We start from the raw sequence: 26590 nt of genomic DNA, 5'->3' as shown, positions 1-26590 counted from the left end.
GACACTTACTAGCTGTGTGACTCTGGGCAAGTCACTTAACCCCAATTGCCTCACAATAAAATAAAATAAAATAAATTCAATTCATTTAATTCTTTGTATAGCTCATCACTACACAAAAGATTTGATCCTTAAAAGCTGAAGATAAAACAAAATTGTTTATATAAAATCCTATTCATTATCTCTGTAAAGTTGGATACATGATCAGGAAAGGAAACTTAAGTTGAAGAATCTGACAGGGTAGGGATTATGATGAGGTTCCATCTATACTTTCTAAGAGTTCCCATTTTAGTTGTTTTTTACCTTGTGAGGATCTCCATGAAGTTAAAACTACCTCTTACAGCAAAAGATGGGATTTACTGTTTAAAGTCGTTTATTTCTAGCCAGCAGTACATTGGATCTTACTATAGACTAGGCACCGAGGACAAGATGGCCTAAGGACTTAAACATCACTAACAATGAGCATTTGGATCATGCCGATGGAACTGATCTCCAACATTAAAAATTTTGGCATGATAAATTCATAAAATGGTAATATATTACATAGTTCCTGGGATCAAATTTCTTTGGAATTAGTAAAAAATTTTAGTGACCTCATGAAAATATGGTCAAAGACATTCCATTTAAAATAAGTTCTGAATTGAATTTCATTTCCCCTGGCTATTTTTTTAAGTACAATCAAGAAACACATTTAGATCACATAGTTTGTGCAAAAATATTAGCTACCTAATCAACTATGTTGTTTTTTATGTTGTTTTAATGGTAAAAATCTGGACCACTTAGCTTATCAGGCTGTCTTAAAATAAATCCTTTGTGGACTTAAAATACTTTGATTGAAAGAAATTCTCAAAGCAAAGCAGACAGGCCATCAAAGGTCAAAGTCAATTTAGAGTACAAATTCATTTTGTAAAACATGGAAAATGATGATCAGTAGATAATAATGAGGGAGCAGCTAGGTGGTGCAGTGGATAAAGCACAGCCCTGGATTCGGGGGTCCTGAGTTCAAATCCGACCTCAATCACTTGACATTTACTAGCTGTGTGACCCTGGGCAAGTCACTTAACCTCATTGCCTTGCCAAACAAAACAAAACAAACAAAAAAGATAATAATGAGGAATATTGCCTCACAAAATAGGGAGAAATGGACTAGTCAGATTATCCCAAGAGCACTTACATGTAAAACTGGGAGGACAACACATGGATATATAATAGATTTGTCAGTGCTTTTATTTATACCATCAATGACAGTGAAACAACCATATTTGGTACCTGACATGTTGTTATAAACAGAAGTGGAAATGGCACTTAAGGTAAGTCAGGAAGAGCAAGTAGAGCTGACAAAATAAACACACATGATTTTGAAGGCACTCAGGGATCAATTTTCAAAATCTTGAAGCCAGGAAAAAAAAAATTGGAAAAAAAAGTACTAAAAGTGATTAAGGAGAATGTAGCCCTTTCTTGCCCAAATGTCTCTTCTTGCTAAAAAAAAAAAAAGCTATTTCTAATCGATCCAGTGATTCTATGATGTTGTAAATACTCAAGCCTGCATGACTGCATACATACCTAAAGATAAGTCTATTTCTTCCATGAAGAATACCCTGGCTTTGCTACTTATTAACTGAATGACTATGGTAGAAAAGGCCCTTAATCCCTCCAGGCCTCAGTTTCTTCTCTTATAGAGAGGTTGAATTAAATGATGTCTATGGTCTTTTCCAATTGTAAATCTATGTCAGTAAAACTAAAATGAGGTCATCTTTGAATTAGTTTTCTTTTTTTTAAAGCTCCAAAATTTAGGAAACTGGAACAAATAAAAATCTCAATTTAGCTTTGGAGAGAAAACATACAAATTTGCTAAGGAAAATTCTTTTGTAGAGATTCCATCATCTTTTGTATATGTTTTCAACCCTGAAGTTAAAAGGGGGGGGGGGGTTGGGGGAGGGTTTAAAATATCATGTTAGAGTATCTAGAATCAATATAATAAAAGATCCTCTAGTTTAAAAAAAAAAAAAGCAATCCAAAGATCAAAAAGAACCTTTGTAATTTGATATAGGATCAAATTTCATTAAGTCTTTTGCTATACCAATGATTAGGTTATACCTTGGGGCAAATAAACTCTTCCATTTATAGAATGATTTAGAATGTCTGGAAATAATGATATGCTGTGGACAGCATGATGTAATGAAAAGACTAGTGGACTGTCCATCAAAAGACTATAGACTTGGAGCAGCTAGGTGGCACAGTGGATAAAGCACTGACTTTGGATTCAGGAGTACCTGAGTTCAAATCCACTTACTAGCTGTGTGACCCTGAGCAAGTCACTTAACCCTCATTGCCCTGCAAAAAAAAACCCAAAACAAACAAACAAAGGGACAGCTAGGTGGCACAGTAGATAAAGCACCGGCCTTGGATTCAGGAGGAGGACCTAAATTCAAATCTGGCCTCAGACACTTAACACTTACTAGCTGTGTGACCCTGGGCAAGTCACTCGACCCCAATTGCCTCACCCCCCCCCCCAAAAAAAGACTATAGATTTGCCACTAATAACTGTATGATCTTGAGGAAGTAACTATACCTCTCTGCCCTCTGTTCTCACATGTAAAATCTCCAGATGATTCCTATGATCTCTTTCAGCTCTGTAATTAGAAATGAAATATTTTGTGGTTAGTTTCCTTAACACCAATTCCTTTCTATCCCATTTGCTTAAAAAATATAGTGGTTTTCTATTATTCTGAAATAAAAATCCTTCTGGTACTTAGCTAAGCTGGTTTGATGAAGAATATGAAGAACTTTCAGGACCCAAGGGAAAGCATGGTGCCAAATAAGACCAAAGCAGTTTAACATGACAATAATGGCAAATACTCTTCCTATATCATTTCACCCCCCATTATAACTTCTAGAGTGCTACAGCCTGTTCTAACCAAAGGAATATGAGGGCTTGCTTACTCCTAAATAACAGAATGGACAAGGGTCTGCATTTGGAAGTTAGCAAAAGTAGGAAGTTGTCCATGTTAAATGTTTCATCTTCATTAACATCATTTTGATAAAAAGTGTATATAAATTTGTTTAGGGAAGTCCCATTGCAAGGTAAGTATTCCCTTAGCAATACGAAAATTTTTTCAGTGAATGTTTTGCTTTAGGAAGTGTTAGCAAAGTCTCAGTTTTACAAAAAAATCTATTTTTGCAAAACTACAAAAGATCTATAACCCAACAATAATTACTAACCTTTTCTCTAAAAGAGAAAATCAACAGTAATCAGATTAATTATTTCTTGGCAAAATAATCTGAAGTAACATACCTTTACTAAGAATGCTGTTTAATCAGTCACTCATGGAAAGAATAAGAAGTTAATTGCCCTCTACTATACTTTAAATACTATATACATTCATTTTAACTAAATGCAGAAATTATTTATACCAGCCTTGTGATTCAGGCTCCTACTCTTAATGTAGAAGCAATAAGAATTTTGTTCATTAACCCAGTAGCTCTAAGATGTCATGAAATGGATAATGTATAATACCCATGCAGTTTCTCAGGGTGCACTGTGAATACAATTTCATAAAGAGAAGCAGGTTTTTCTTCATTAAAAAGTAGAGTGGCTCAGATCTGTGTATATAAAAACTCTTCTTTCTGCTGAATAGCAAATAGTGTATATAAAGACCACAAGAACAAGCACCTGGCCCTTCTTCAAAATCCACACAACAATCATGCATCTACCTACTTATGGAAAATCTCATTCTCCATATTGGAAATGTTTTACAAATTCTTCCATATTCAATTGGATTAAGTTGCAAACTCCAGAATCTCTCAGTCATACTAATTCTTTCATTTATCTATATCAAAATTATTTCTGTGATAAGCATAAAGAATAAATTAGAGTTTCACAGGCTTACTAGTGGTTGGAAGATTAGAAAAGGCTAATTATACTTGTCAAGTAAAAGCAGCAGGATCATGGGAATGTATTTTCCTCACCCCTTTAAAATACTTCAATGTTTACTTCAGTTAAACTGATTATAATTGCATTGATTCTTAGGTTCAGCAAATTTCTCTAGCTCTGAAACTACTATTTAATTTACAACAAAAAATACATATATGTATATATACACATATATGTATATACACACAAATAGACACACACACACACATATATATATTTAATACCAATCAGCAGCAATAAGTCCTTAATTTAGTCCATATGTATGTATGCATAGACAAGGTAGCCAATTTTCCTAATAATAATCTATTACTTGTTTTCTTTATGTAGAAACCATTGACATATCAATGCACCATAAATTCTCAATTCTTAAGATTGTAGGTCAGAGATATGGAAATCAGATAAATTATACCATAGTAGAAAAAGAACATTTTTTTCACTCCCAATGGAAAGTTAAGAACTTTCTATTCACTAATATTCTCAAACACTTATTTTTCTTCCTTTAAGTTTTCTTTGCTATTTCAATTTTTAAAATGAAATGAGAATTTAATTTATAAGTAGAAAAAGAGTTATCCATTTCAGTATTCCTTCAAAAATATCATTGCTCTGCCTCTCAATTTAGATCTGTAAGTGTGTCTTGTCTTCACCTCGGCTTAAGACACCTGTGTTAGGTTGAGTGCTAAACTCACCTCCCATGATTTGTTTAGTCTCAGGATCTCTACACTTCTGCTTAGGAAACTGACAACAGTTCAACTAAATCCATTATGTTTGAGTTTCAGGAGGTTTCTGAAAGCAATCTCACATATGTAAAGCTTTGCACAGAAAAACAAAGCTCAAAAAAAATTCAGCATTTGAAAAATGGAAAAAAAAACCCCAAACCACAGATCATCATCCATCCCCCACCACCTCAGGAACCAGTAAGTATGCTTTCCCTTCATTCATTTACAAATTCCATAAAAATGGCAATGGAGAGTTTAGGACTGCTTCCCATATAGAGATCAGTTTTTACTAAAATCATTTGGAGACTAGCTGATGTTTAATTAAACCAAAACAGCCATTTGTACAATAGATGTATTTGCAACCCTTTGAAAATAATCCAAAAGAGTAACTTATGTGATAATGAATTTTAAAAAGTAATACCTTTTTTTTATTTTGACAAGATAAAACAATAAAGGGGAATTTTTATACATTTAAAATTATGCTTGAAGTACACAAAAATAAATTTAGTATACATCAGTAGCAAGAGTCTTATTTTGTACAAGTTACAGTATGCCCATAAAAATAAAAAGAAAAGAAAAAAAGAAAACCCCCTGACATTACATTTCTGTGCTGGCAAATATATTTTCTGAAGCAAAGGCACTTTGAAAACCCAATATGGTTTGGTTCATTAAGTTTGCAAAGTACAAACAATTTTACAAACATATGATTATATTGAAGAATGTCAACAATGTGACATTACATACAAAACAGATTTCCTTTTTTAAACTTTTTTTTCTTTTCTAATAACACTGATTTGTGGGGAATGAGCTGTGGTTTCAGTGGCTTCAGAGAAGACATTACCAATGATCACTGGCCCACAATCTGAATTTCTACTGAAATAAAGATATGATAGTAGAAAAGAAAGAGAAAGAAACCCTTAAAAGAAAATGGTTTGGAAAGAGAGGGCACAAAAAACAAGACCAAAAGTCCAGAATAGATCCTTTTAATTTGGGCTCCTTAGAAGAGAACTTCTCCACTAGCCTATAAAAGATGCATCTACTTGGTCTTCATCTCGGGTTGTCGTAGTGGTGATGGCTCTATTTTATAAAAGATGAGGACGCAATGTTTTAGATTGTACAGTACCAGAAAACTTTGGTCCGAAGAGCACAATTTCTGATGATTCACTACATGGCAGCAAAGTCAATCTGTACATAAAGTTGTCTTACTCCAGCCTGAAAAATGGGAGAAGAGGATTTAATTGGAAAATAGAACATGACCGTAATATATTATACAATTCACAAAGTAGTAAGTAAAATCCTACTTCTGCATAGGTTCTATGGGACAGGTAAGAATTGTTAAATATATCATAGAGAAGATTCCTATTCAGCTAGAGCCCTGGACTAGATGACCTCTGAGGACCTCTAGGATTCCACAGTTAATTTGATCAGATCAACTTTCATGGATTTAATTATCAGGTCTTTGAAGACCCTTAGATCTATTTATCTAGCCCTAATCTCTGTGCTTTATCTTCTCTCTCTTTTATTTTTTGTTTGTTTGTTTTTGCAATGGGGGTTAAGTGACTTGCCCAGGGTCACACAGCTAGTAAGTGTCAAGTGTCTGAGGCAATGAATAGTCTACATATGAAGTGATGAGGTCCAGTATCCGGATGATAGAGATGCTGCAAAAGACGAATCCACAGGACTTGGTGAAAGATTGAATAATAGCAGGCGAGAGAGTTAAAAAGTAAAAGATGACAAGTTTATGAGGCTAATATCATGTAACATATTAATAAACTGTATAGAAAACAAACAACTGGCCTATTGCCATAAACCTACCCAAGTGTCAGAAAGAGCATCTGAACCTAATCCAAATTCAGCACTCTACTCAATAAATTATGGTGCCTCATATTTATCCATTTTTAAAGTGACCCATTTTTTTCTGTCAAAACACATTTTTAAAATTTTTATAGTAGGAAAACCAAATCTGTGCTTGGAGAATGTATTTTCGTAATATAATTTTCTTGAATACTATAAATCTAAGAATTAAACAAAACTTTCTACAAAGTATAAAGTATAAAGAGTCCCCAACAATCAGCATCTGTTTCAGGAAAATGGATTATGTGCAGTTGATATATGTAATGAATAAAAATAATTTCAAGATTCTACCAACAATAAAAATAGCCATACCTGAGTAAAAATATTGTGAGTTTGGCTTAAAATCCACCTCGAATCAGCATCAGGTGCTACTACTAATTTCAAGGTCCCAACAAAAACATCAGTACAAAGCGTCCAAAAATGCTGCTCTTGTAAATGGTAAACTCCTTGCAGCTGAAGAACCTAGAATATAAAGTATGGATACAATCATTATCGACTATGCAGAAGTTGCTATACTTTACCAGAAGAATTAGGCCCTGCCCTCTACAATTTTCTACAATGTAATGTAAATGGAATGAATATCACACATACCACACGAAGTCAAATTTTCATAAGGATACCATCATGTAAACTAAAATTTATCCTTTGTTAAGAATACCTATGTTTCTCTGGACAAAACATGAAAGACATTCCTTAATGCTTTAAGCGCAAAGCAAGATAAAGATAAGATGCTGAAGTTACATTAAATAATAATTATAACTCTTGAATACCCAGGTTACCCATATAATCTATAGAAACTGTTTGTCTCAAACTGGTTTTCCCCTAAAACCATCTTTATTTGTGGTTTCCTTCTTCCACGCCATAATAATAATCAAAGATAATATATATATATATATATATTATCCTGACCACTAGGCTAAGGCCCAAGAAGTATACGCCTCAAAAGTATTTAGAAATAATAACTTTGCTAGCTGTAGCTTTATCATTTGTAAATATAAAGTCTCATTATTTTGAACATATTTTCCCAAGAACTCTCAATATAGACATGATTAATCATTGAAACAGAGATTTAGTAGAATTCACAGAACATCAACAAGAGGAAACCAGCAGGGACCAGGTAAGTTTAACAAGGAGATGAACTATTAAAACTTAACAGGGTTAGAGGGTTTATTCCTGGAGCTTGGATTGGGCATAAATGAGCCTATGCCAATGTATACCAATAATATTATAATTAAGGTAAAAAACAATATAGGCAGGTCATCCAGGATCCATGACTGACAGTAAAGAGTAATAATGCAGTGGACTTAGAATGCGAACATCCAGATGGGAAACCCATCTGTACTACTTATCAATTACATGACCATGTTGTAAGTCACTTGACATATTTAGGCCTGTTCCTTCAGCTGTAAACTGAGGATGTGGGATTAAAGAATTCCCTAAATCCCTCCTGGTTCTAAACAGTCCAATCAATATAACCTAAAATCACAACCACTTTTTTGACATTGACATCACACTGCTGACTCATATTGAGATTGCAATCTGCTGAAGCCCCTAGGCTTTTTTTTTTCCACATAAACTGCTTTCTATCAATGTACTGCCCCCATCCTCTACTAACATAGCTAAATTTATGAAACCAACTTTAAGAATTTACATTTATTCCAATTAAATTTGATCTTATTAGCTTCAACCCAAAATTTCAACTTGAGATTTTTGTGTATCTCAATTTTTTATTAGCTTTTTTCCAGTTTTGTATTATCTACAAATTTTCTAACTTTTTAGATTTAAAGAGTATGAAATACTACATTTTCTTCTTCAAATTCTGCTTAAAAGATCAGTATACTTGCTTTCTGATCATTCATTTTCCAGGCTCTATAAGGCAGAGTTGGTTCAGACCTTACAATGTGGCAAGTGTATGGTACAGTGAAGTCTGGTAGATTTTGAGTTTAAGGAACTGAGTTCAAAGTCCAAGTCTGCCACTGACTACCTTTGTAAACCTGGACAAATCACAGCTTCTTGGTCATCAGCTTCTTCATATGTAAAATGAAGGAATTAAATAAGATGACATCTAAAGTAAAAACTAGATAACCTAAAGTGCAAGTGCATTCTAAATCCTAAATCTGATTCTATGACACTGGTCATGAAAAGTGTTACAGACAAAAAAGTTTGACTCCACCTCTGGAGAAAAGAAAATCCTAATGTATTTTTGCTATTCATGTACTGTGGGGCAATTCCTTTTAAAATTGGCTTCAACATTTTTCAGATTCTACATTTTGAGTGGACAGTTGTCATTCATTCATTTTGGTCATGTCTAACATGTTGGGACCCCATTTGGAGTTTTCTTGGCAAAGATACTGGAGTGGTTTGCCATTTCCTTCTCCTGAGGAAGTGAGGTAAATAGGGTTGAGTGACTTGTCCAGGGTCACACAGCTAGTAAGTATCTGAGGCCAGATTTGAACTCCGGAATATGGGTCTTCCTGACTTTAGGCCCAGCACTCTATCCACTGTACCACCTAGCTGCCCAGGTTGGAGAGTAGCTAAAAAAAACCTCTAAGTTTGAAAAGGATCTTTATGTAAATTTGAAGACAATATCCACAATTCAATACTTCAAATAAGCAAATGATCAGTAGCCACATTATTAGGGTAAGACAATGTGTTAGCTGCTGAAAAGACAATCTCTATCCTTAAGGAACATATACTCAAGATGTTTGCATTATATCTTTCTATTACATAATATTCAACTTTAATTTTTAAAAAAATATTCCGTTATTCTAACAAAATGATAACTAAGCTCAGAGTTCCAGCTAAGGCGCATTTCACAACATTTTCTTTAGCAATTGTTTTAACTTAAAACTTGTTTTAATATAAATTTCTTTCTTTCTTTCTTTTTTTTTAGTGAGGCAATGGGGGTTAAGTGACTTGCCCAGGGTCACACAGCTAGTAAGTGTTAAGTGGTGTCTGAGGCCGGATTTGAACTCAGGTCCTCCTGACTCCAGGGCCGGGGCTCTATTCACTGCGCCACCTACTGCCCTGTTTTAATATAAATTTAACTTGTTCTGAGTTGATAGCCATCAGTCATGATTCAATCCTGGAATCTGAAAAAGTACATGCAAAAAAAAAAAAAAAGTACACGCAGACCACAAATTCGATACTTCAAAAACAAACACGCGAAAAACCTCAGGAGTTTGAATCTTCACAAAACTCAGAGGGCTGGAAGTTTTAAGACTTACCCTCTGATAACACTGAGGCAGAGCACTTTCCAGTGATGGAGGTGTTCGCTGCATCAGTATTCCAACTGATTCTCTTAACAAAGGAATAACACTAAAGGAAGAAAGATGATAAATGAGTTACAGAAACACTGCCAAAACACATTATTGTTTCCTATAATGGAAAACAACTATACATATGTACATATATACATTTTTATCACAAGAAACAAATACCCAATATTCAGTGTTTCAAAATTCCTCAAGAGACTAGGAAAGTATTTTCTAAGGTACGTTCTAAACAACTAGTGGACAAGTTCATATCATTGTCACTTCAAGAATGTAAAATATATTTAATTCTCAAGTTTAAGAAAAATTAATGCTACATTAGAATCATACAATTTTGGTTTTAGGACTATGTAATGAAGCAGATTTTCAGTTAAAGTATCAAAAATGCAGTGGATGAAGCACTGGCCCTGGATTCAGGAGGACCTGAGCTCAAATCCTGCTTCAGACATTTGGCACTTACTAGCTGTGTAACCCTGGGCAAGTCACTTAATCCTCACTGCCCCGCAAAAAAAAAAAAAAAAAATTCAAAAATTAACAAAATGGCAGAGAAACACCATGGCAGCTGGTCCTTAAAATTTAATAAGTTATCATGAATACAGCAATATATTAGAAGCCTAAATAAATGACAGCCACTCTTCCACTAAAACATTAAAAAGATTGGCATAGGAAACAAATTAAATAACAATATGACTAAGGGTCAAATTGCGTGATACTGTGTGCCAAATTCAGCTCTAATGCTTTTAAGCAGGTATGACTTGAACTCCCTTGAAGTAGAATCCAAGGAGGCAAGGGGGAAAAGCTACAGAACCTATCTGTCCACTGTCCTACTCCTGCTGAGACTCCAGTGCCCAACTAACGAGGACAGATGCCACTATCCCAAGGCAAGGGCCGACCTAGATAGAAACCATCAGAATTCAGGAAACAGTTATCTTAATGTGGCCTGGGTCAGTCAAAAAAAAAAAAAAAAAGGCCTTAATCTTGAATTAAAACTGGGTCTTAAAGGATATGGATAGTGAGAAAGGATAAAGAAGTGCATTTCAGTTTAGTTAAAACAGTTTGAGCACCATTCAGGAGAGCAATTTGGAACTATGCCCAAAGGGCTACAGAACTGTGCATACCCTTTGATCCAGCAATATCACTGCTAGTTTTATATCCCAAAGACAACCCCAAAGAGAGAAAAAGACCTGTTTGTACAAAATATTTATAGCAGCTCTTTTTGTGATGGCTAAGAATTGGAAACCAAAGGAATGCCCATCAATGGAGAATAGCTAAACAAACTGTGGTATATGATGGTGATGGAATATTACTATGCTATAAGAAATGACAAGCAGGATGATTTCAGAAAGGCCTGGAAAGACTTGCATGAACTGATGTATAGTGAAGAGGGCAGAACCAAGAGAACATTGTGCCCAGAGACAGCAATATTGTTTGATGAAGAACTGTGCAAGACCTAACTATTCTAAATAATACAATGATTCAAGGGGCAGCTAGGTGGCGCAGTGGATAGAGCACCAGCCCTGGAGTCAGGAGGGCCTGAGTTCAAATCCAGCCTCAGACACTTAACACTAGCTGTGTGACCCTAGGCAAGTCACTTAACCCCAATTGCCTCACCAAAAAAATTAAAATTAAATTAAAATAATAATACAATGATTCAAAACAATCCCAAAGGATTATCGATGAACATACTATCCAATAGATATATATATATATATGTATAGATAATCCAAAGAATTATCGATGAACCTCCAAAGAAAGAACTGTTATTATGGAACACAGACTGAAGCACACTATTTTTCACTTTCATTTTTTTCTTTTATTAAAGTTTTCTTATACAAAATGACTAATATTGTAATGTTTTATGTAATTTTATATGTATATCTGATTGCTTACCACCTCAGCTAGGGAGGGAAAGAGGGATAAAGATTAGAACCCAAAAGTATAGATAAAAATGTTTATACTTAAAAAAAAAAGTTTGTATTATGCTGTAAGAAATGATGAGCAGGAAAATTTCAGAGAAACCTAGAAGGACTTGCATGAACTGATGTTGAGTGAGATGAGCAGAACCAGGAGAACATTGTACACAGTATCATTAATATTATGTGTTGATCAACTGTGATAGACTTGATTCTTTTTCAGCAATACAATGGTAGTTCCAAAGGACTCATGATGGAAAATGCTCTCCAAATCCAGAAAAAAAGAATTGTGGAATATGGATGTAGATTGAACCATACTATTTCTTTTGTTTTTAGTGCTGTTGTTTTTCTTTTTTGAGGTTTTTCCTTTTTGCTCTGATTCTTCTTTCACAGCATGATTAATGCAGAAATATGTTTAATGTACATATATAACCTATATCAGATTGCTTGCTGTCTTGGGGAGGGGGGAGGGAGGAAGAAAAATTTGAAACTAGAAATCTTATGAAAACAAATGTTGAAAATATTTCAGTTGAAAACTATCTCTACATGTAACTGGAAAATAATAAAATACTTTTATAATTTTTAAACATTTTAAAAAAAATTTTTTTAAATAGTTTGAGCAGAGGCCTAGAGTCAGGACTAAGCCTGCCTTCCAGAAATATAATGAAATGATGATGGTGGTGATGATGATAAAATTAATAAAACACATCCCCATCATCCTGTCAACTACTGAAGTTGTTCCAAAGCAGTCATTTTATCTAACTGTACAGTATCCACAGAACAGCAAAAGCACAATAAGCAGCCTTTCCAAGACTGTTTCTACTTGATTTCCTCTGAACTCAGATGTGATGAATGAGATAACACCTTCTCAGAGAACCAGTAAAGACTGACAATAGGTATGCAACCATATCCCTCAACTCAAACTACTCTCTCAAAACTTAAAAAAATGATCTTATTTGCCATATCTGATATTATTTTCTCCATCCTCATCCTTCTCAATCTATCTGCTCCATTTGGCAGTGTTGGCCATCCTCTCCTCCTGTAACTCTTTCCTCTGTTTTTTTATGACATGACTCTTCTCTTTTGGTTCTTTCTTTAACTATCTGACAGCTACTACTCATCCACCTTTCCTGGCTCATCATCCATCACACTCCCTAGCTGTGGGTGTTACCCAATATTCCGTCACAGACCACACTCTCTTCCTCCTCTGCACACTTTACATAAACTTTACAACTCTAATGGGTTAAGCTATAAGCAAGGGGGAGGGAGCATTGAGTGCCATTGCCCTCCATGACAGCAATTTTATCCCATTAGAAAATAGGCCACAATTCTATCTTCCATAAATCTACCTACTTCTTTTTTTTGGGTGAGGCAATTGGGGTTAAGTGACTTGCCCAGGGTCACACAGCTAGTAAGTGTCAAGTGTCTGAGGCTGAATTTGAACTCAGGTCCTCCTGAATCCAAGGCCAATGCTCTATCTACTGCGCCACCTAGCTGTCCCTACCTACCTTTTTTGTGAAATTGTTTTAAGTTACAGCCTGTGAAATTTCCTAGGATGAAGAAGTCGATGCTTATTACCCTCAGTGAAAAGAGAAGGATGTAAATCCTAGGTTAATAGGTAGGTAGTGATAGATATATACCAACAAAGGACATTAATAAAATACTTCCATAAAATGTGAAGGAGGAAAAAAATACAGATAGGGAGCCAAACAAATACAGCAGGTTTTTTTTTTTTAATTTACCCTGTGTATATATATGTAAACACAAATACACATATATGTATACATATATTTATACAACATTTATCTAAAACAAATTATACATAAGGGCAGTTCATGGTTTCTTATAAGAGATTTTATTACTTTTTTATTTATTGATGATTTAAGTTCAAAATAAAATATTTTAAAATAAGAAATTTTATCTCCTTTCACTTTGTTATAAAATTCCAACTTTCAATTAATACCCACTAGCTAGAGTAGTCTCAGAATTCGTAAATAATTCATATGGTTTCTTTAGCTACAGCAATTTTCTTAAGAGTTAAAAGTGATCATTCATCCTATATTGTCCAATGCAGGAATCATAACATATAAGCAATTAATATTTCTATAAAATCAAAGCCCAAAACATTTGTTATTAGCATAAATGTTATTAAAAATTGCACAATATTCTGTCTAAATAGATTTATAAAGTAAGGAAAGTATGATACTAAACAGGAAGAGTTATTTCCTTTGCTCAGGAATTTATTTTAAAGACTGATTTTTCTACAATATGAAATTTTAAATGGTTGCTTGCTCAGACATGTTACAATGAAATAAAGCCAACAGTAGGAATCTTGCTGAAGCACAAGGATGCATTATATTAATTTCTTCAGCAACAGTGCTACAAATGTGTAAGAATTTCAACTGTGGAATATAGAACAGAATCTGCGACTAGTTTATAAGACTGTGAAGTAGGGAAGATATATTTGATAAATCATATGGTAAAATTCAATTCAGAATCAATCATCCATACTCAATTTCTACAGTAACTGAAATGGCCATTTAAAAAAAAATTAAATGTATAAAATATTTGGGGTTTTGCTTTTCAAAATTAAGTTACTGGTTTGAAGACATAGTTTCCCAATAAAGATGATATGAGGATCATAAAACAGAATTTGCATGGGTTCCATTTAGCCATAATGAAAGGATTTATGAAAAATAGCAAGTTTTGCAAATTCCTGATGTTCACTAAGGTTTACAGTCTAATCCAAGCCTAAACAGTAAACATTTGGAAACTATTAGAGGTTCTCTTCTCTGGCTAACTATTCCAGTTTTCAAAGTAAAAATGAAAGGGTTTTTTTGCTTATAAAAAAGAGCAATTTCATAAGGTGAATTAATTTCCAATAAAACCGAATGAGTTCATTCTTTGAAAGCTAATGACATCACTATCTGATACCTTTAGATAAATCTCTTATTTAAACCACTTATTGAGGAGTATCTTTTGATCTTATCCATGCCAATATTCTTTCAATATATCCATCAATCTATTAACTATATGTATATTTACATACATATAGATAGAAAAATGGGTATCAAACTATTCGTGGTGCTATACTATTAATAATAGCTAATATTTGGCTTATAAAGCACTTTATCTGTATAGATATAACTTACTTCATCTTCCTAACAACTATGCAAAGTAGGTGCTATTATGCAATTTTACAAATAAAGTTAAGTTTTCAGAGGTTAAATGATTTGCTCAGGGTCAAATAACTATTTTTTCTTTCACTCAATAGTTTCTCTTATTACTCTAACTTTGTTGATTTTGTAAATGCAAAACTTTTTACATCTTAACTAATCAAAGTTGTTTATTTTGCTTTTTATGATAACCCATAAGCCACAGATCACAGATTTAGTGCTAGAATGGTCCTTAGAGGTCATATCATCCAACCCTGTCATTTTTCAGGTAAGAAAACTGAAGTCTACAGAGATTAAGTGACTTGCACAAAGTCACATGGGATCTGAACCCGGGTTTTCTGACTCTAGATCCACTGCCCTTTCCACTGTATCATACCCTGATTTGATAGGAATTCTTCCCAACCCACCCCCCAGTTATGGTTGTGAAAGGAACTGCTTTCACTTCTTTAATTTCATTAAGATGGGGACTTTTATATTCTGGTTCCAGATTCATTAAGAGCTTGTTGTGTTATATAGTTTAAGATGTGGGTCTAAACCCAATTTCTGCCAAACTGTTTTCCAAATTTCCCAGCTGTTATTGTCAGACAAGGAATACTTCTAAAGCAATATGTACTTAGAAATTTACCAAACATGAGCTACTAAGTTTTCTCCTGCTTCTGATTTCTTTCTCAGGTCTGTTGCAGTGATTTACTTTTCTAGTTTTTAAACTAACATTATCATAGAATGAATGCTAGAAGGGACATTAGTGACATCATCTAGTACTTACTCTTCATTTTGTAGATAAAGATATTGAGGTCCAGAAAAATTAACTGACTTACCCAGAGAATTTATTTGGCCATGGCACAATTAGAATTGGAACTTGGATCATCTGGCTCAACATTAACACTATTTCCATCATACAACAGAGTACCAAATAGTTTTGCTGGTTCCTAATTTAAAATATAGTTTGAAAACCAGAGTTTTCCTAATTTGCCTTTTTTTGAGGTAAAGGTGGATTTTTTTTTTACTAGAAAGGTCACTTTGTTAAATGAAATGAATCCCTTATGGCCAGCTGTCATCAACTTACTAAGAAAAGTAGAAGTGGGAAGAAATGCTGGCTCCTAGGAATTTACTCAAATTTATTTGCAGTCAATTTCAAATTATTAAGTGATTTTTAGTAAGTCTGTCATTGGAAGGTGGTATTTAAGGTGATTTTTTTTTGCAGGGCAACGAGGGTTAAGTGACTTGCCCAGGGTCTCACAGCTAGTAAATGTCAAGTGTCTGAGGCCGAATTTGAACTCAGGGCCTTCTGAATCCAGCGCCGGTGCTTTATCCACTGTGCCACCTAGCTGCCCCCTGGAAGGTGGTATTTCAATTACAGATAAGAATCCAGACACAGTACTTATTCTGGATCAAAAACACATCATGCTAATAAATTAACAGATGTTACAGTTTGACAATCCAAAACTTGATGGAATGGAAGCCAGGTGATAAGAGTATCCCATTCTCATAAGAGCCTTTGAATATTTCAAACTTACAACTTCAACTAAAACAAATTAAATGCGCAAAATTTAACTGCTACAAAGGTAAAGATTGAGTAACAAAAGTAGACCCCAAAAGATCATATTCTTCTTTTAAGCATAGGCAACAGAGTTATATTTAGACAGTAACACATCCTGTCCTATGGTTTAATACTCTAGTACATGCAAATTTCTATTATTCATGCTAATGAAGGAGAACAAAAGTACAAATCACCAGGAAAAAAAAAAAAGGTCAACCCAGTACTCTCTTCCAGTCAACAAGGATGGAGAAAGGACTCAAGAACCAATGAAGGGGCAGCTAGGTGGCGCACCGACCCTGAAGTCAGGAGGACCTGAGTTCAAATCCAGCCTCAGACACTTGACACTTACTAGCTGTGTGACCTTGGGCAAGTCACTTAACCCTTATTGCCCAACCCCCCCCCCAAAAAGAACCAATGAAATTTTATTTCCTTTCCCATACCCTCTCCCCCTCCCCTCCACCAAAATACAAAGTATTATTATATTTGTAATAAAAAAAATCAGTGAGGGCAGGAAATGATTATATGATCTCCATGATATCTAGGTAAGCTGGAACAAGATCAGGAAATGAAAAAAGTAGAGAGGTATGGAGAAAATGTTTAGAATAAATAGATATGAAGATAGAGTGCCTATCTTGGACAAATTAGATAATACAGCAGGATGAGTTCACTGAAGTTGCCATTACAGAGAGGAAAAAAAAAAGATTTTCAAAGCTAGTGAACATGGGGGGAGGGTCTTAAAAAAGAGCTGGAGGTGGAGAAAAGTAAAAAAAGACTAGAACTGGAAAAAAGAGAAACTTGATAAAGAAGTGTTGAGAGTCAACAAACAAGATATGGATAACCTGAAGATTGTTTAAAGGGTGATTTGGTCAGTCTTGGAGTCAATAAATATGAACTGTGCCAGCCAAAATATTATACATGCAACTGACCTAACCCTATGTATTCTGTGCACCAAGATTTCCTCAAACTGCTAAAATAGTTTTGCATTTTAAATGGGTAGCTGGGCTTGTGTTGTGTTGAAGAAGAAAAAACAACTAGAAAAAGGGTACTGGAAAGAAGAAAAAGAGAAAAATCTCAAAAATGTAGCCTAAAGCAAATGAAACTTTGATATCTTGATCATATGACTAAAAGTATGGCAGGCTTCCTGCTGGGAAAATCATGGTGTAGTGGACAAAAATGGTGCTAGACTTAAGAGTCTGGAGATTAGCTGGGTGATCTTGGGGGAAATGATCATTTTTTCTGTGCCTCAGTTTCTTTAAATGTAAAATAAGGTTAAAAGTACTTGTACTACCTACTTCAGAGATGCTGAGAATTGCTTTATAAACTTTAGAGATTTAAAAATACTATAGCATTCAGTAGTTTTTCAGTCACGTCCAACTCTTTGTGACCCTATTTGGGGTATTCTTGGCAAAGATACTAGATTGGTTTTCATTTTTGTTCTCCAGCTCATTTTACAGGTGAGGAAACTGAGGCAATCAGGGTTAAGTGATTTATCCAGAGTCACATGGCTAGTAAGTGTCAGAAGCTGTTTTTGAACTCAGGAAGATAAGTTCCTCTTTAGGCCCAGAACTATATCCACTGTGCCCCTTACCTACCCTCTACCATAGCATAATAGATGGAAAAGACCTCAGTTCACAGCTTGTTTTTGACACATTATTGACTGTGTGGCCATGGGAAAGTCACTTACATCTAGGCAACTCTTATACTATCCAGATACAAAGCAGTTGCAGAGCTGCTTGATAGAGAAAGTTTCCTCATAGGAATTTCTTTAGACCAATGATATCATAGGCCCAAATCAACTCCTTTATCCCTCCAAAAAAAAACAAACACCCTAAAAATGTTAGTAGCATACTAAGAGGTAATCAATTAATGTCTGTCATGAATGAATGAACAGCAATGGCAAGATTAAGTTCTCTGGACCTCAGAACTATGAGACTGGAGCAGGCACCATATACCTACCTTTTATCTCTATTTGGATTAAATATGTAATCTTATTAATTTGAGAAGATACACATAAGCATACAACAGTGCTACAAGAGACAGATTCTACCTGACCAGACGATATTTTTCCCAATTGAGTCATTCAAATATGACATGAAGTGGAGCTGAGAGGAGTCAATGAGCTTATTCAGAGAAATACAACTACTGTGTGCTTTTTCCTCCTCATTCCCAAGTATCTTTGCCAAATATAAAGAATATTGGTTTAAAGTTAAACTAAAAGTATTGTAACCCAGATCAAGAAAAAATACACTTTAGCCAAGAGGAATTAAGAAACACTAAGGAATAAAGACATAAATAAAAGCTCAAATAACTCTGAAAAATTAAACTAGTAAAAATTAACCCTGAATCAAGGATGGAGAAGAAAAGTAGGGAATACTGACGAGATTTCATGCCACCCTACAGTTCCAGAGCAGCAATGACAAATTTCTAAATTCATTTCTGAGTAATCAGGAATGGATGAGCTAGGATGATTAAGCTCTAACAATTAATTTCAATTACTGATATACAAAGGTGAACCTGAATAAAAGCAAATACACTGTGATTGATCCATGGGATATATTTTTTTAAAACCTAAAATAAACTCCTGCATGTCCTTGCATAAACAGTTTTCATTTAAGCTCAACAATAACAGTTCATGAGAGAGAATGAATTATTTTCTGGAAGTATAGATGCGGTTACAAAAACATGTAGGTTGCTAGAACATTTTCCGATAAGCATGTGTGACTTCAGGGCTTTGCTAAAATCTACAAAGAAAACTGATCTTCTTTCTCTGCTTCAAGCTGATAAATGAAAACTGAAAATGTTAATTATTTTAATACTAGAATTTCTCAGATAATATGGTTATCAAATAAAGTAAAACTGAACCATATTCCTGAATAAATTTACTGAATTCTTTATCAGAGTGAATATACAATAGAGTATCATAAAGCGGGAGTAATTCACATATGAAATCTAAAAGCACATCACATATTGCATATATCCTGGGTAAAGTATGTCCAAATTTCAGCAAGATAGTTGACAAAGTATCTTGAGACATCCCTGTGGATAAAATTTTACAGTGAAGACTGGCTGACAATATTACTGAGTAGAAAATGGCTGGGTGAATAAGCTTAACTAGGGTGTTGATGAATGGATCAGGGTCAACCAAGATTCAGGGTACCTGTCCTTGGTTCTGTTGTAGTTTAACAGCTTAATAATTTGGCTAAAGATACAGAAGTCATAGTTATCAAATGTATATACAACATGAAACTGAGAGGAACAGGTAAAAATAATGATAGTAAGTAATTGGGTATGGTTTACAAGGTTTACAAAACACTTTAAATAAGTTATTTCATCTGAACTTTAGAAGTAAGTGCTGTTATTTATTTTAAAGAAAAGGAAACAGACTGAGAAAGGTTAAGTTGCTTGCTAGGGACACACAACAGTAAATGTCTTAGGTGGAATTTGAATTTGGATCTTCCTGACTCCAAGTTGATTGCCTTGAAGCTGTTCCAAAAGTTAATGTAACTTAAGACTGAATTAACAGAACTATAATATGCAAAATAATACTTCAAGGATATATGCTTTTATGACTGCGAGAACTTGCAACAATGAAGATCATAACCCTGGTCTTAGCAGAAACTTTTCATGAGTTTCCATGGCTGGGAAAAAAAAGTGATTCCTTAGGAGTTAAGCCTCCATGGGGCAGCTAGGTGATGCAGTGGATAGAGCACTGGCCCTGAAGCTGGGACTATCTGAGTTCAAATCTCACCTTGGAGACTTACTAGCTGTGTGACTCTGGTCAAGTCACTTAAACCCTGATTGCCTCAAACACTCGGGGCCATCTTCAGTCATCCTGAGGTATATCTTGCTACTGGACCCAGATGGCTTGGGAGGGTGGAGGGAGGGGAGGTTGGTAATTTTGCACAGCCCTCCCTCGCTTAAATCCAATTCACTGCAAGCCATGACATCACCCTGATGTCATGGTCCTCTTTGGGAATGAAGGACAAAAACAAAACTTTCCAATGCCAGACTTCTTCAAACTCAGGTGGGATGTTCCTCAGATGACAGAGACATGTCAGAAGTGGGATTCAAACTCACACCTCCAGAGACCACAAGAAGACCATGCATTAAGTCTGATGCTTTAGACCATGAGGCCATCCTGACAGTCTTGTATTTTTGTATCTTGTTTATACTCAAAGCTTTTCAACTCAACAGGACCTACCAAAAGTTAAATTTCACTGGCAGATTCTTGGACCTCACCTCTATAACGAGGTATCTCAGCAAAACATTAGATCAAAGTCCAGAACCATGTAATACCCTACATTGTGGTCAACCACACTCTGTTCTAGACATCCTGTTAAGGAGTATGGTGACAAATTAGAAGATATCTAGAGGAAGGTTATCAGGATACTGAAGGGACTTCAAGTCATATCACATGAAGGAAATGGTCATATTAATTAGGAAAAAAAAGCTTTGAGAGGGGATATGACATGGTGAAATGAAGATAATGTGTCAGATTTATTCTATGCAGCGACACAGTGCCAAAACAGGACTTTTAGTTTGAATTTACAGAGAAGCAGGTTTTTGTCTCAGTATAGAGAACATTCAAAAACTAGAGTGTCTAAAGTGGCAGTCATCAAAACTATTTGGCACTGGCTAAGAAATAGAGTGGTGGATCAATGGAATATGTTAGGCACAGGAGACACAGTAGTAAATGACTGCAGTAATCTACTATTTGATAAACCCAAAGACTCCAGATTCTGGGATAGGAACTCAGTATTTGAAAAAAAACTGCTGAGAAAACTGGAAGACAGAATGACAAAAACTAGGCATAGACCAACATCTTACACCTTATACTAAAATACAGTCAAAATGGGTACATGATTTAGACATAAAAGGTGATACCATAGGTAAATTAGGAGAGGAAGGAATAGTTTACCTCTCAGATCTTTGGAAAGGAGAACAGTTTATGACCAAACAAGAGACAGAGAATATTATGAAATACAAAATGGATGATTTTGATTACCTTAAATTAAAAACTTTTTGTACAAATAGAAGCAATGCATCCAAAATTAGAAGGGAGACAGAAAACTGGGAAAGAATTTTTATAGCCAGTATTTCTGATAAAGGCCTCATTTCTAAAATGTATTGGGAACTAAATCAAATTTATAAGAAACCAATTCATTCCCCAATTGAGAAATTGTCAAAGGATATGAACAAGCAGTTTTCTGATGAAGAAATCAAAGTTATCTATTGCTGTATGAAAAAATGTTCTAAATCACTATTTATTAGAGAAATGCAAATTAAAACAACTCTGAGGAACGACCTCACCCCTATCAGATTGGCTAATATGATAAAAAAGAAAAATAATAAATGTTGGAGAAGCTATGGAAAAATTAGAACACTAATGCATTGTTGGTGGAGCTGTGAACTGATTCTACCATTGTGGAAAGCAATTTGGAATTATGCCCAAAGGGCTATAAAGCTGTACATACCCTTTGACCCAGCAATACCACTTTTGCATCTTTTTCCCAAAGAGATCATAAAAAAGGGAAAAGGACCCACATGTATAAAAATATTTATAGCTGCTCTTTTTTGTAGTGGCAAGGAATTGGAAATTGAGGGGTTGCCCATCAAATGGGGAATGGCTAAACAAGTTGCAGTATATGAATGTAATGGAATACTATTGTGCGGTAAGGAATGATAAGCAGGAGGAGTTCAGAGAAACCTGGAAGGACTTACATGAACTGATGCTGAGTGAGATGAGCAAAACCAGGAGAACATTATATACATTATCAACATTATGTGTTGATCAACTGTGATAGACTTGATTCTTCTCAGCAATACAGTGGTCCAAGATAGTTCCAAAGGACTCATGATGGAAAATGTTCTCAACATCCAGAAAGAAGAACTATGGATTATGAGTGCATATTGAACCATACTGATTCTACTTTTGAGCTGTTTTTTTTTTCCTTCTTTTTTTGAGGTTTTTCCCTTGTGATCTGATTCTTTTTTCAAAGATGACTAATGCTGAAATATGTTTAGTGTGGTTATACATATATAACCTATATCAGATTGCTTTCTGTCTTTGAGATGGGGGAGGGAAGGGAGTATGGGAGAAAAATTTGGAACTAAAAATCCTATGAAAACAAATGTTGAAAACTATCCTTATATATAACTGGAAAATAATAAAATACTTTTGTTTAAAAAAACAAAAACAGCAAACTAGAGTGTCCCTTCCTGCAAAGATGGAAGGTTCTTTTTATATAATCAGAGGCTGTCTTGTCAAGGATATCACAAAGAAGATTCCTGGACATGAGAGAAGGTTGGACTAGATGACCACTAAGTTTCCTTCTTGTTCAGAAATTCTATTTTTAAAAAGTCATTCATCACTTAGCAAGCTAAAATATAGATTCATATATTGAAGTAAAAAAAAATGTACTATGAAAACAAGTGAGCTACTCAGGTAGAGGAAATGACAATATCAATAACAAAAAATAATTGCTAGTTATATTTCAATTGCTAAAAACAAAATTATTGACTTCATGTAATTTTATAGTACAAAAATAATATGAAGTGTTAAACATACATTAATAAGTCTATAGGATATCCCTACTGGATGGATAATAATTCCTGCAAAGAAGTTGAATAGCTTCCTGGCTAACATTCCATTTCAGCATTTTAAAATATCCTCCTCCTCTCCCTCCCTCTCTCCCTCTCTCTCTCTCTCTGGGGCAGTGAGGGTTAAGTGACTTGCCCAGGGCACACAGCTTGTAAATATCAAGTGTCTGAGGTTGAATTTGAACTCAGATCCTCCAGAATCCAGGACCAGTGCTTTATCCACTGCACCACCTAGCTGCCCCTCTTTTTGTTTTTCAGCACTACATGAGTAACAATTTTAGAATGTCCTTATGAGTTACAAAGAGCTTTCTTCACAACTGCCTAGAAGGTAGATGGTACAAGCAATATCTCCCCTTCAGATGAGGAAAATTAAGGCTTAGAAAAATTTAAGTTACTTGCTCAAAGTTACACTTTAGTACACAAAAGAGCTGGGTTGAAATTAAGTCTCTTCTGACTCCAAGCCCAGTGTTCTTTCTACTGTATAACATAACTTTTGGCATAGAAATGCTTATTAGGTATATACCACTATTTTATACAGGAAAGAGCATAAGGAAAAGAAAAGATCTCTATAAGAAGGGAGTTTCACAATCTGAATGGTTCCCAGTTAATTATGTTCCTATTGCCCACATCTCATGTAATTCTTCTTTCCTGAACATTCTTCTGGTGTCAATTCAAAATGCATATTCCTTATCTTTTGAAGCAGAATGGACTCAGGCAGTTCCCACATGGTATAATTAGTCTTCACTTTTTTTTTTTTTAAAGCGCAGAGCAATGAGGGTTAAGTGACTTGCCCAGGGTCACACAGCTAGTAAGTGTCAAGTGTCTGAGACCGGATTTGAACTCAAGTCCAACTGAATCCAGGGCTGGTGCTTTATCCACTGTGCCACCTAGCTGCCCCTAGTCTTCACTTTTTACATTCAAAAAAGATCAAAGGTAAACATTAACTAGTAACTAAACAAGTGTTCTAAATGTATGTGTAAATCCCAAAGTTGGTTAACAAGTAAGCAGAAAAATGGGAAAAGATGAAAATGCTGTTTGTAGTTAAACATTCTGATGTACTTATTAATACTCCACAATGACAAAGCTATTTTATTTTATGCTATCAATATACTTTTTCCTCAAATGTGAAACTGGAGCACTACTTTTGGAATAACCAAGTTTAACAAACAAATATAGGAATGAATTTTTCATTACCAAAGCAAACCACAACACAGGAAGCCAACTTAAAGCTGTCAACAAAATGAACAGTAATGTTTACAATATGTTACTGGGAAAAAATATTCTGATAGTTTGGAAGGATTCTTCTGTTTTCCTTCAGTTTGGTTTGTATTGTCAACCAAGTCAACTATAAAATATGCATTATTTGAATATGTAGACAAAAACAACCACAAAAAGCAGAGGGACTTGGGAAGGCAAAAAGAAGCACCTTCATATTCTATAAACCATTTCCCCCTTTGACAAGACTAAATAATAACAATAATAATAATAATAAACTAAGCAATGCCTGATAATTATTTTGACCTGAGGACTGATTTGATTTTGGGTGCCCATAGGTCTCAGTGAGTTAAATTTGGAGTAATATTTCTGCTCCTTTTGTTGGAAATCCTACTGATGCTATGCATTACTCTCTAATGGTATTCCTTCTCATCTGATTGTTTGGTAGCTTTATGCTGGCTATACAGCTTTTCATGATAATAAATGCAGTTTAATAAAAATGTTAGAGAAAATTCTTATTTTATTGCTGAATAGCCTTTCTGAATGTAACCCCAAACTTGGCTATATTAACATTAATATTTAAAAGGGAGAACTGACCTAAAGTACTGGGAGAAAAAACTTGCTTACAAAAATTACTATTTAGAGCTACAAATTAAACAAGACTTTGAACTTCACCAAGAAAATGTAAGCTCCTTTTAGACACAAAGTATTTTAATTTTTGTATCTGTATCCTCAAGTATAGTATCTGGTACATGACAGATGTTTAATATATGCTTGATGGACTGACTGATTTGTCTGTCTTAGTAACTGTTGTCTATATCTCTCTATAAAACATATCTATTTTTTAAAAGAAACTAGAGAATTCCAACTCAAGTACCGCAGGGAGCTGTGGGATACCTGCATGAATAAATGAGGGGAAAGGCACAGAAACAAATATACAGCTAGCTTGAATCCTAATCTGTAAACCAAGTTTCAAAAGGATGTTTTGAAATCAATTGTTTAGAACTTCGGACACAAACATTTTTATAAATAGTGATCATGTTCCGGGGTCAGATCAAAACAGCTTACTTAGTTTATAATAGAGTACTAATAGTATTGAAGTATAGTAGTAATGGTACTAGAAATTCCATCACCCATAACACTATTTATAAATTTTGTGTTCTGATTTGGGATGCCAGGAACACACAAACCCTACCAATCCTGATGATAGCTCCACCAACGTTACCACCTGCAATGGGGATAGTTCCAAAAATTAACAGTAATTCCAGATCTCAATCATGGATGGCCTTAAGGGAAGGCTATTATTCTCATTCCCCATATGTAATTAGTTACCAAGTCTTATCCATCTTACATCTGTCATTTCTCTACTCACAAGGCCACTGGCCTATTTCAGATTTTCATAATTTCTTTTGACCATTTTAAAAGCCTCCTGACTAGTCTCCATGCAACCAATATTTCCCCTTTCTAGCCCATGTTTCACATTGCTGTCAAAATAAGCCTAAGGCATAGAATGATGACCATTTTGTTCACAAGATCCCAAACTTTTAGCAGTTCCTTATTTATATTATAAAATACAAATTCCTAAAATAAAAAGCCTGGTATTAAGGTCTTCCACAATCTAGCTATGCTTCTAATAATATTCCATATTATTCCTTTTCATCCATACTATGGTCAAGCTAAACTGGATTGTTCTTCAAATTCATTGTTCACCCAGCCTAACATGCACTATACCAGTTCTACTTTACAAAATTCTTATCAAGACTCATCTAACTCCATGAAGCCCTCAAATCAATTTCTATTTGTCTGTGTACATATCTCTCCAATAGACTATAAATTCCTTGAGAGCAGAGACTGTGTTGTTTTTGCCTATATCTCCAGGCATAACAAAAGGTGCCTTGCAATAATAGGTACTTAATATTTGTTAAACTAAATTGTTCATATGAGACAACATTTCCTCTCACTAGAGTTGATGATGTTTCACAAGGGATTCTTGATCAGGTACATAGTGAATTAGATGACCTTTGAGCTCTATTCCAATTGAGAGTCCTTAAATTGAGTAGTCGTTCTGTGCCTTCTTTAACTCCAAGTCCCAAATTCCAGACTGTGGTAAAAAGTTTTAACAGTCGGTTAGATAATGGAGAGATGCCAGTTTTTTTTTAGGACCACCCTTTTGGGGAGGAGACCAACAGCATGAGCTACGCACACCAGTCCGCCTGCGACGCTCACCAGATTGCCTGCTGAGCACTCGACTTCCGGGGTACGAGCTTAAAAGGCAAGGAGAGAACGGAAATGGGCCTTTTTCCTACTCCGCTGGTCTCCTGGCTGTGCTGCACAGACAGACGCGGACTGGAGTTTGACTCAGCCCGGCTCTTG

General features: G+C 34.9%; 1 protein-coding gene across 1 annotated transcript in view; it reads right to left on the bottom strand.

Moving 5' to 3' along the window:
- Positions 1-5614: 5614 nt before the first annotated feature.
- SLC30A7 (solute carrier family 30 member 7) overlaps positions 5615-26590 on the bottom strand; it is a 73515-nt gene continuing 52539 nt past the window's right edge. The window contains exons 9-11 of the mRNA XM_044001551.1: positions 9729-9819; positions 6814-6963; positions 5615-5859 (exon numbers count right to left, since the gene is read on the bottom strand). Of these exons, the coding sequence (XP_043857486.1) occupies positions 5812-5859; positions 6814-6963; positions 9729-9819 (289 nt within the window). The 3' untranslated portion in view covers positions 5615-5811. The remainder of the gene's footprint in view (positions 5860-6813; positions 6964-9728; positions 9820-26590) is intronic.

This window comes from Dromiciops gliroides, chromosome 4, assembly GCF_019393635.1.
Source record: "Dromiciops gliroides isolate mDroGli1 chromosome 4, mDroGli1.pri, whole genome shotgun sequence".
Lineage (NCBI taxonomy): Eukaryota > Metazoa > Chordata > Mammalia > Microbiotheria > Microbiotheriidae > Dromiciops > Dromiciops gliroides.
Note: the sequence above shows the minus strand (reverse complement) of the source record. Positions and strands in the feature narration are given on the sequence as shown.